General features: G+C 55.8%; 1 protein-coding gene across 2 annotated transcripts; it reads right to left on the bottom strand.

Annotated features, from left to right (window-relative positions):
* Positions 1-1,036: 1,036 nt before the first annotated feature.
* On the bottom strand, positions 1,037-10,548 carry NES (nestin). 2 transcript variants are annotated; one of them, XM_080648815.1, is made up of 4 exons: positions 10,465-10,548; positions 7,689-7,813; positions 5,650-5,723; positions 1,037-5,405 (listed from the first exon to the last, which is right to left on the bottom strand). In XM_080648815.1, exons 2-4 carry the CDS (start codon positions 7,805-7,807, stop codon positions 1,570-1,572), a joined length of 4,029 nt encoding a protein of 1,342 aa, XP_080504941.1. In that variant the 5' UTR covers positions 7,808-7,813; positions 10,465-10,548; the 3' UTR covers positions 1,037-1,569. The 2 variants fall into 2 exon arrangements, with proteins under 2 accessions (XP_080504941.1, XP_080504940.1); XM_080648814.1 differs by lacking the exon at positions 10,465-10,548 and adding an exon at positions 8,879-9,798.
* Between the last annotated feature and the right edge of the window lie 755 nt (positions 10,549-11,303).

Raw genomic sequence — 11,303 nt, 5'->3', positions numbered from 1 at the left:
AAATCGGCTGAGCCTTCATCCTGTCATCTTTCCCAGGCCCTCAGCCTGTTCCCAGACTTGAGATTGTCTCCAAATACGGAACATTTGTTTGGCAGCCCCTATCCCACCCCACCAAGTATATTTGTTTAGAGGTGTCGCCAGATCTTCCTTCCCCACTGCGCTGAGCTGGGGAGGGCTTCTGTTTGGGTATCCTGACTTCAAGGTCTCAGGCCCCACCTAATCCAGGAACCTCTGGTCCCTCCCTGCCCGACACAGGGACCCTGGAAAGGGGTGGGGTGGAGAGAAGCCGTGGTTGTGCCTCTCACCCTTTGTCTACCCCAGTCATCAACACAGCCCCAGTCTTCTGCTCAGCCCTGCCACTTCAGTGTCTCCCCTCCTCAAGTCTGGCTTGCCTGTTTCCTGCTTCAGCATGTGAGCAAAGAACTACTAAAGGTCAAAGCAGCAGCCCTCGGGCTTCCCCTAGCCTTTCTCCTGCTTTTCCTGCATTGGGAGGCCCCCCAAGTCACCCAGCCCAGTGCCCCTCCTGTGTGGCAGAGTCTGAGATTCAGAGAATAAACACTGACCCGAGGCCACAAGCCCAACTAAAGCAGAACAGGCGCCCCCCTTCCCTCACCCGCCTCTGACCCAGCCAGTCCATGCAGACATCACAGGCCAGACAGCTGTTTGGGTTTGGGGGCAAAGGGGCTTATTATGCTGGCGGCACTGAGGGGCCGGAGGGGGGAGGACAGGCAAGAGTGGGGGTGGCACTACTCCCCGTAATCAGCCCCGTGGCAGAGATGATGACAGCCTGCATGCTCAGGCACTGAGGTCACCTGGATCGGGACCCCCAGCCCTCCCCAGGGCCCTAGCACTGCTGCCTGCAGCCTTAGTCTGTCTGCACTGCCGCCCCATGAGGCCTCCAGGGAGGGCCTCCTCGCCTCAGGAAACAGCCCCTCCCCAACACCAGCATCTCCTGATGCTTCCCGGTCTCCCCAGCTCCTGTGCTGGCCCTGAGGACTCCCTGAACTGGGGAAGAAAGAGTCCAGACTTTGTAGGTGGAAGCATTACTTTATTCAAGCAGGGATGAGCCAGAGAGGGCAGGGCAGTCACACAGGGTAGGAATATGGGGGGTCAGGATATAGGAGTACCCCCTTACTGACCAGACATCCCATGAGGGTACAGTGAGGAGGGACAGGGCTGTGAACCCCCACACACAAAGACCACCACAGCCACCTTCTTCTTGGAGGAGCCACCGGGCCCCAGGCCTTTTCTAGCCAAAAGGATGGAAGGAAAGGGGGTGCAAGGAAAAGGGGCCTAGTCCTATAGGGAATCAGTTGGCTTAAACCTCATGGGACAGTGCAGGCATGATGTCCACTCTGCAGGGTCTGAGAGGCTAGTTTTCATTCCTGGAGCCTCCATTTTCAGAACAGGTAGGTCCCCTTCCCACACCTCATTTCACATTGGCCAGCCAGGCCTCTTGGGCAGAAACCACAGGTTGGGAGATCATAAGTTAAGGCGCTGGCCCTGAGCAGGGAGGGGGCTTGGGGACATGTCCCCACTCAAGTCCTAAGTGCAGGAAGAGCACTGTCTCTAATCTTCCCCTGAGGACCAGGAATCCCCATCTCCTTCCCTCTGAGTGAACTTTAGGAACTGGCCTGGGTCCAGATGAAGAGAAGCCCCTGCCCAAGGGGTCTTCAGGGCACTCCCCTCCTCCTCCTCCAAAGGCTTCCCTTGGTCCCCGTCAAGGGCCCCCAGTTTTCCCTGCCCTACTCCTTCAGACTGCTCCACCCCATTCACCAACCCCCCATTCACATGCTCCAATTCATTCTTCAAGCTGGGGCCCTGGCCATTGACACCAGGGGTATCCTCTGTCCCACTGAGGGTCCCCAGAGGGCCTGGAACTTGGTCCTCCCTCTCCAAGGGAGCATCCTCAGACTCATCCTCTGAGCCAGAGGGCTCAGTGCTATCTTGGGACTCAGTCTCCTGGGCAGTCATAGTGGGATCAGCTGCTGCACCCCTCAAACCATCATCCCAGGGGTTGCTGACATCCACAGTCTCAGACCCCAAGAGGTTCTCCATCTGAGGGCTGCTTATGGAAGGAAGGCTGTCAACAGAGGGCCCTGGCCCCCACTGCCCACCCCCTGGCTCCTTCTGCTCCTCTTCTTCCTCCTCGTCTCCCTCCTCTTCTCCCTCCTCCCCACTCTCTTCCTCATCTGCAAACCCATCAGACTCCCCATCCTGACCCCAGGCTGCAGGCTCCAGTAGCACCTGGGACACCTGGCCCAGAGGTTCCATCAATTCCCCAGGGTCCCCATGAAGGACAGAAACCTCAGTCCCCACATTGTCTTCAAATTCCTCTGACAGGTCAGAGTCCTGGCCACATTCCTCCTCCTCCCCTCTCCCTTCCTCCTCCCCCTCCCCCTCCTCCTCCTCCTCCTCCTCCTCTTCCTCCTCCTCCTCTTCCTCCGGGTGAGCCCCATGGCCCTCAGGGGTCAGGACAGCAAAATCACATCCCTCCTTTCTGGCTTCCCCTTGAGGGGAGGGCCTCTGCTCTGCAGCTAGGTCCCACTTGGATGAGGCAGGGGAGCTGAGATACAGGGCTAGGGGCGTGGAGTCAGGAAGGGTCTCCCCCAGCTCATCAGCTTCGCTCTCATCTCTGCTCTCTTCCTCATCTTGGAGGCCCTCGGGGAGTCCCCCAGGACCCAACTCCTCCTTCTCACCCTCCACCTTTTCCAGGGCCTCAGCCCTGCCCTCCAGCCCCCAGCTAGCCTCCTGGTTCCCCTCTGCTGGGGGCTGGGGCTCAGGGGCAGCTTCAGGGATTGGGGTGAGTGACCAGGGCTCAATGGGCCTTGGGCTGGAGGACCCTAGCACTGGTTCTGCAACCTTCTCAGCTTCCTCTGACCCCAGGAGCCTGGGTTGAGGGGTATCACTTGCATCATGGCACAAGGTCTCAGCAGGGAGCACCTCGTCTTCTCCCGAGGGGACCTCAGGCTCCAACTCCTCCCCAGCCCCAGGAGACTCCAGAGAGTCTCTGCTCTCCCTGGGCAGAATGGGAAGTTCTGGCTCCAGAGCAGCTGCCTCCTCTAGGTCCTTTTCAGGCCCTTCCAAGCCCTGCACACTCTTTGCCTCCAAACTTTCTTCCCCCAGGAGTGGGTCCATCACCTCCTCTCTGGCCAGGTCGCCTAGGTCCTCCAACTCTACCATCTTCTGCTCCAGTCCCTGCTCAGCTCCTGAAGCTGACTCACCCATGGCTGCCTCCAGGCCCAAGGTGACCTCTGGGGAGGCTCGGCCACCCCCTGGGGCCTTATTCTCATTTTCCAATACTGGCTCTGTCACCTCTGACATCCCCCAGGGAGCATGGAGGCCTCGGGCCCCGATGTTCTCTGGCTGCCCTTCAGGTTGCTGAAGACCCTCAGCAACTCCCTCCCCAATGGTGTCCTCAGCTGGAGCCCTCTGCTCTTTGGGCTCAGGGCTCCCTGAGTGCCCCTCACCTGTACTCCAGGCTCCTCCTATGACAGTCAACTGCAGTTCTCCCTCCTCTGCAGATCCCTCCTTTCCATCACATTCCCTCAGGTCCAGTTCTGCCTCATCCTCATCATCCACTCCAGCCCTCCCAGAGGGCGTTTCCTGATCCAGTTCTTGGCCCCCCACCACCATATCTTCCCACCTTTGCTGATCTGCAGACAGCAGCAGCTCCTGGCTCTCCTCTTCCAGAGACCTCAGTGACTCTTGATTCTCTCCCTTCTCCAAGTTCTCTTCCTCTTCCAGAGACTTTTGACTTTCCTTGTCTACCTCTTCCAGAGATCTCACATTTTCTAGGTTCCATTCTCCCAGAGATCTCAATGGTTCTTGATTCTCCTTTTCTAGGGACTTCACTGACTCTTGGTTCTCTTCCACAGACCCCAGCGATTCTTGAATTTCCTTTTCTAGAGGTTTCATTGTCTCACGATTCATTTCTTCCAGAGACCACAATGGCCCTTGAATTTCTGTAGACTTTAATATTTCCAGATCTTCTCCTGCAGACTTTAGAGGTTCTAGATTCCCTGTTTCTAAACATCTTACTGCCTCTATACTCTCTTTGTTTAGGGACCTTAATAACTCTTGATTCTCTTTTTCAAAAGGTCTACATATCCCCTGGTCTTTTCCAAGAGACTTCAGTGGCTCTGGTTTCACCTTTTCCAGAGGTCTCAATGTCATTTGGTCTTCTTCCCCTAGAGACTCCAGTGGCTGTTGAGTCTCTTTTTCTAGAGGTCTCGGTGTCCCGTGGTCCTCTTCTTCTAGAGACCTCAGCGGTTCCTGGTTATCTTTTTCTAGAGATCTCAGGGACTCTTGATTCTCTTCTAGAGACCTCAGAGACTCAGGGTTTTCTTTTTCTAGAGTTCTCAGTGTTTTCTGGTCCTCTTCTTCTACAGACCTTGGTGGTTCTTGATTCTGTTTTTCTAGAGCTCTCAAGGACTCAAAGTTCTCCCCTTCTAGAGACTTCACCAATTCTTGATTTTCCTTCCCTGGATATAAAAATGTCTCTAGATTATCTTCAAGAGACCTCATTAGTTCTTGATTCTCTTTTTCTAGAGATTGCAATGTCTGCAGGTCTTCTTTTTCTATAGGCTTAAATAGTTCTAGAGTCTCTTTTTCTAGAGTTCTCACTACCTCCATGTCCTTTTCTTCTAAAGACTTCAATAGCTCTTGATTCTCCTTCCCTAGAGGTCTCAGTGTCTCTTGGCTCTGATTTTCCAGAAACATCAGTGGTTCTTGACCCTCCTCTTCCAGAGACTTCAGAGTTTCTTTTTCCAAAGGACCCTGGGAGCCCTGGATTTCCTTCCTGTCCAGATCCCCCTCTTCTTGCTGTGTTTGCTGCTGCAGGCTGCTTACCACTTTGACCTCTATGGCTATTTCTTTCTCTGCCAGTTCCCCTTCATCTTCCTTCTGAAATCTGCTGGACACTCTAGTCTCACTGGGTTCTCCATCTTTGGCCTCTAAACTGGGGTGGTCCGGGCTGAGGGGTGGGGCCAAGGAGGCATGATCCTCAGGAGACTGGCCTATACTGGCCTTTAGCTGCTGGCCCCCAGGCTGCTCTGGTCCTGGCAGGGTGCTGGCAGGGATGGCTACATTGGCTTCAGCCCTCATGGCCTGTGGAAACTGTTGCCGCCCAACCTCTGGCTGGAGCACAGAGAGAGGAGCATCCTGGGCCCTGATCTCTCCATCTGTAGCAGGGCAGGGAGCCTGAATTGTGGGTGGGATAGGGGTGCTGGCCAAGGTGGGGGTACGAGCCTGGAGGAATTCCTGGCTCTTCAGAAAGGCTGGGACAGATGTCTGAAGAGTATCAGGTAAGGACAAGGAGAGGGGAGTAGGGCTGAGGACAGAGAGCAAAGGTCCCAGACGCTGGCCCTCTGGAGTACCAGGAAAATGAAGCTCCAGCTTGGGGTCTGGAAAGATGGAGGAAAAGAAACAGTGTCAGTATGTACTGGCAGGGGGGATGGGGCCACAGAGCAGTTACCATTTCTGGCAAGAGTGTCCATGGGCCCTATCCTTGCCTCCTACTGTATGGGTTGTTGGGAGCCAAGGAGTCAAGACTTAGACTGGTGCCTCTCACGAAAGGAATTGCTCTGGGGTATGAAAAGCAAACAAGGGTAGAGTTTCGAGGAGGGGGAACCTGGCCCCAACTCTTACCCTGGAAGCTGAAAGAAGCCTTGGAACCGCCGCCAGGTATCTGCAGTCGGGAGTTCTCAGCCTCTAGAAGGGTCCTGGGGGATGAGGGAGGGAAAACTGGGTCAGCCCTCTGTCCACAGGCCAGTAGGCAAACCAGCCAGAAAAAAAAAAAAAGAAAAAACAAAACAAAACCCTAACATTGCAGCCTTCCTTTTCATTTTTACCACTATCACATGAAAGCCACAGGTGGGGTTATACTTGGCTGTGTACATGAAATCACATAATCACATATCCAGATATCACACACTTGGTCACAGAGCATCACACACATATTTGGGACACACAGATGAGCTCACAGACACACAAGCAGATTCCCACACAGCAGACACAATGTACATACCCCCACATATAGCTTAGACTAGTCTCCCCCCCTCCACCCCAGGCTAATGACCTCATCCTCTGTGTGTGGTGCCCATTCTCATGCTAATTGATGCCATTGTCCACACCACCATCTGGAGGGTCTAAGGAGGGGCTTCCCAGGGGAAGTGGGAATTCTCAGGCTGTTCCCATGGGATAGGCTCCCTCCTCCTCCCCCAGGGCCCCAGGAGCTAGTCACAGAAAGAAAAAAAAGAATTCATCTAAATCCTTCTCAGGCCTCAAAACCCCAGAGGTTAAGCCTTCCCCGGACCCTTTCCCTCAGTGATTTGATTAGGGTTAAGGCCCTCATCTTGGGATCTCTAAGTGTTCTGGGTCCCAAGCCTCTCAAGGCAATGGAGGTCTTTGTGCTCATGCCCTTGCCTCAATACCCCATGGGGACTGAGGAAGAGAGACCAATAGGAGGGGGGAACAATCAATTCAACAGGTTATGCTGAACATCAACTCTCAGCTCTTCCTCATGATCTCTGAGTCTGGTTAGTACTGTCTGCAGTCTCACCTCCATCCTTCCCCATGCAGCATCCTGCCCTCTGAGCTCACGCAACGGCTCCCTTCCTCATCCCTGGCTCCTCACGGACCTTCCTTTCTGGGCACCGCTTCCCCTCCTCTCCAGAACCTGTCCTGGGGCCCTGCCTTTGTGTTGGACTCTGGGGGCACTGTCTTCAGAGCTTGTCTAACCCTGGCTCTCACAGTGGGCTTGTATACGAAGCCCTTCATGGTTGCAAAGCCCCTTCCTCAGGCTCTGTCACTGAACCCTCAGCCAACCAGGTCAGTTTCCTGGAAGAGGCTGTAAGTTTACTCAAGGCCATACAGCCAGAGAAGCAGCACCTCTTCAGCCTCAGCCTTTCCTGGGCCGGGAAATGTGGCTAGCAGAAGGGCTGGGGAGGGTCAAGGGACTAGGATTTGAGAGTAGTCAGGCCCCATGACATTCAGGATGGAAGGGGCCTTAGAGGTTACCCAGCCCAGCTTCCATCTTCCAGACAAGGAGACTTGCCAGTGCAAACCAGTGCCACCTACCCACACCTGCAGGTCCTCCTTTCTGAGGTTACCCAAGGAACTTACCTCCTTGGTGTGAGAATACACACACAGACAGGGCTTTTCAGCCCCCTGGGGTAAGAGTCTGGATGCAGATACCCCACATGTGTCCAGCCCTCTCTCCTTTTCAGCAATATCACCTCTCCTTGGGGGATTTCTTTTAAAAAAATTTTTTTTTAATATATTTTATTGATTTTTTACAGAGAAGGGAGAGGGAGTTAGAAACATCAATGAGAGAGAAACATTGATCAGCTGCCTCCTGCATACCCCCTACTGGGGATGTGCCCACAACCAAGGTACATGCCCTTGACCGGAATCGAACCTGGGACCCTTCAGTCTGCAGGCCGACGCTCTATCCACTGAGCCAAACCGGTTAGGGCTCCTTGGGGGATTTCTTGGGCACAGGATACTTCTCTGGTCCTGAACCCATAGGAGATTAAGTGGGCTTAGGTGGAAAATATGCTGGTGTGAAAGGGATCAGCCTAGAGTCACAGAACCTGGTGGTGGTAGAGCTGCCACCACCCATGGCTCTGGACCCCTTCAGCTGAGGCCCTTCTGCCTCATCTGGGTGAGTCAGGGTCAACCTGTACCTGTATGTGGCCACCTCCAGGCTGAGGGACATCTTGAGGCGTGCCAGCTGCTGCCGACCTTCCAGGACCTGGGCAATCTGACTCTGTAGGTCCTTTTTCTCCTGCTCCAGGGCCTCCATGGCCAGCTGCAGAGCAAGCCAGAGGCGGTCAGTAAAGGGTGGGGTCCTGCCTGCTGACTAACCTGCATCCCCCTGGCTGCTGCAATAGCGCCTTCTGCTCCTGACTTCTCTGTTGAGCAGATTCCTGCCTCCCTACCCCACTCCCAGCCCAGAGAACCCCTTCTGGAGACTCCAAGAGGAGCACAAGGGTGTTTCCCATGGGGCTCCTTCTCTGAGGATGCTGATTAAATGATTGCACATGCTGCTCAGAATTCAACTGCCACAGGAAGGGGGACATGAGGGAGGGGAGGAGATGGTTACAGAGAGGAGGAGAGGGGAGGGGGAGTAGAAGCAGAAGGAAAAACGATTAATCAAGAAGCCTGGAGCCCGCAGCACTGGAAGCCAAAACTGCCCTAGTCCTGATCACTGTCTTTTGCTCCTCACCCCCATCCCCTCCACTTCCCACATGTTCTGGAATCTGTCTCCTCTGAGAGGAGGGTTGGGGAGGTGGCCATGGTGAGACCTCTGTCTGGCCCAGGAAGGGAGCTGTTTTCTCAGTTGCTGGTGCAGTGTGAGGGGGAGCAGCTGTCCCAGGCTTCTGGAATGTGCTCAGGGAGTTAAGAAGCCATGACATGGGACAAGGGCTGTTGGTCCCTCATGCAGGGCCCCTCACCTCCACCTGTCAGGGGGATGAGGGCAGTTAGGAACTTTGAAGATTCTGAGTAGCAGAACATGAGGCTCAGCAGCACTGAGAAGGAAAGTCCTGGGCATCTTGCCAGTGACAGCGGAGTCTAGGGAGGGGCCCAGAGGCCATCAGAGTGGGGAGGTGCTACACCCGTCTTGGGCCTGTCTGCCCTTCCAGGGGGTCTGATTTGAGAGGCTCCGACCCCTACCATTTCCACCCTATTAAGCGGGAGTTGAAATTCTAGGGCCTCTGGCACCAACTATGAGTTTTCTAAGAAGTGGTCCCTGAATGGGCAGCCACCCCCACCGCACTTCCCACTCCCTTCCCCAGAAGGTCTCTGAGCCCCGTAGGGACTTTTCGAAGCCTTGTTTCGCCCAGGCCCCCCCGCCCCCCGCCCGCCTCCTCACCTGGAACTTCTCAGTGGCCCTCAGTTGCTCCTGCCAGCGGCCCTCCAATCTCTGCTCCAGAGCTGCCCTGCGCTCTTGGAGGCCGCCGCGCTCGGCCTGCAGCTGCTGTAGCTCTAAGTGCCCCTTGCGGGCGCCCTGCACCGCATGACCCAGCCTCTGGCGGGCCTCGCCCAGCGCCGTTTCCATGCGCTCCACGCGCTCCTGGTAGCCGCGCACGGCCCCGCGCCACGCCTCGCCCAGCAGTCGCGCGAGCTCCTCAACTTCGGGGCCGGGCGCCGGGGGCGTGCGGGGTTGACCGGGGCGGCACGGGGGCCCAGCGGCCGGCACGGTCAGGCCCGCGCGCTCCTCCTCGTGCGCCGCGCGCAGATCCTCCAGCTCGCGCTCCAGCTCAGCCGCCCGGCTGCTCAGCCAGGCCTGGGCGCACTTCTCCGCCTCCACCGCGCGCCGGCTGCGGGCCATCTCCTCTGCCGTCCGCTCGCGGGCCAGCCGCTGCTGCTGGCACCGGCCCGCCACGCTCTCCACCTCCTCCTCCAGGCTGTCGCGCGCCACCTCGGCCGCGTGCTTCTCCCGCCAGCGCTGGTCGACGAGGGCCCGCAGGGCTGCCAGCTCGTCGTCGGCGCGGGCCCGCCAGGAAGCGTCCCCGGACTGTGCCCGGAGACCGACGAGCTCCGCGCTGAGCAGCTCGTACTGTTCCTCTAGCGCCTTGACCCGGGCCAGATAGGCCTCTAGGCGACGGTTGAGCTCCCACATCTGAAAAGATTCCACCCCCAGGCAGCCCTCCATCCTGCACGTCTGACCCACCAAAGATGGAGAGACGCTGGGCACCGGGAGAAGCCAGCAGCTCTTAAAGCTTTTAGGATGAAAGGGAAAAGGAGACCGATGGGGACAATGACAGGACAGGGTGAGGAGCGGCTTGAGCGACAGGGAGTCGGGAGTGGGAGCGAGGCTATTCATACTCCCGCCAGTCAGGCAGGGGCGGGGGCGGGGGGCGGGCCTAGGCCTTAACCCCTTCAGTTTTGAGGAGCAGCGGCATCCTCTGCCCCTGCGGCCTGGTGTGCTAGATGGAAAGTGGAATTTTTTCTTTTTAAGTGGAACTTTTAAAGGAAAAGCCATGCCTGGAGAACCTGATCCCAGGGTGGTGGCTTTCGGAGGGAGGAGGCTGTGAGGAAGGGTCATAACCCCTGATAAAAGTAGATTATGCACCGAACTAGCGGTCCAGGGGGTGCCAGGGCATTGGGGCCTGGGAGAGGATTCCAGTCTCAGTTACTCAGCACACCCAAGAAAGGTATCACTTACTGAATTCCTCTAAGACTCCGTTTCTTCATCCATAAAATGGGAGCAATGATGGAAATCCCATGGTTGTTTTTGTGTGTGTGTTTTTTGTAATTGCAAATGCCCCCCCCCCCGCCCCGCACCCCAAAATACTAGAAGAAGGCAGAATTGCAAAGAGCAGTAAGAGAGACACTGCCTGGGAAAAAAGAAGACACGTTGTATTGGGAGATTGCAAATGTACACACACCCTATTGCCTCTGTGTCCACCAGAAAATGGAAAGGTCAGATGAAAGGGTACTTTCCCCATTACTCACCTCCACGCTTCCTACTGCTCTTCCACAAAACCTGAGGTTCACGTTGCTTAGTCCGAGGCCTCCCGCGTCTCAGGGAAGGGCGCCACATCCTGGCCTAGGTGTCAGGGACTTTTGGGCAGAGGACGCCCCCTGGTGGCCTACAGGCCTGGCCAAGAAGAGGAAGCGGAAAGAAGCAGTTCTTCCCTTTATCACAACCACCCAGATTGATTGAGCGTTTGTGATGTGCCAAAGCATGCTCTGACGATTTTACTTACATTGTCTGATTTAATCTTTCAAGCATCCCTTTGATGGTTCCACATTTCAGGAAGCAGAAAGCTCACGGAGGGTGGGAGTCGTTGGGAAGGCCTTCTGCGGAGGAGTGGTCCTCCTCCTGGGTAGTGAGAGACTGTAGGGCTTGGGATATGCAGAGTAAAGGGGAAGCAGGGCCAAGGAGGAGAGTCAGGGATAATGAAACCGGGGGGATCTTAGGGAAGGAATTTCTGCTCACATGAATCCAACTGAGTTCTACAGTGTTAATCAGCACCTACTACGTGTCAGCATTCAGTCCCAGCCCTGGAGGAGCTGGGTGATGTGAGAGCAACAGTGATGGGTGCTCATCTGTAATACTATCAACAACAAAAAAGTATAGTAAGCCCGGCCGGCTTGGTTCAGTGGTTGAGCGTCGGCCTATGAACCAGAAGGGTCACAGCTCAATTCTTGGTCAGGGCACATGCCCAGGTTGTGGGCTTAATCCCCAGTGTGGGACGTGCAGGAGGCAGCTGATCAATGATTCTCTCTCATCATTGATGTTTCTTTCTCTCTCTCCATCTCCCTTCCTCTCTGAAATCAATAAAAACATA

The sequence above is a fragment of the Plecotus auritus genome (genome assembly GCF_963455305.1).
Source record: "Plecotus auritus genome assembly, chromosome: 12".
Lineage (NCBI taxonomy): Eukaryota > Metazoa > Chordata > Mammalia > Chiroptera > Vespertilionidae > Plecotus > Plecotus auritus.
The sequence above is the reverse complement of the archived record's forward strand: the minus strand, read 5'-3'. Positions and strand labels throughout refer to the sequence as shown.

Coding starts and splice junctions, on each gene's coding strand:
- NES (XM_080648814.1), bottom strand. CDS start 9,661: ATGGAGGGCTGCCTGGGGGTGGAATCTTTTCAGATGTGGGAGCTCAAC. Junction 5,724..7,688: donor CTGGAGGTGGCCACATACAG/GTACAGGTTGAC, acceptor CTCATCCCCCAG/GACCCTTCTAGAGGCTGAGA. Junction 5,406..5,649: donor GGCTTCTTTCAGCTTCCAGG/GTAAGAGTTGGG, acceptor CCATCTTTCCAG/ACCCCAAGCTGGAGCTTCAT.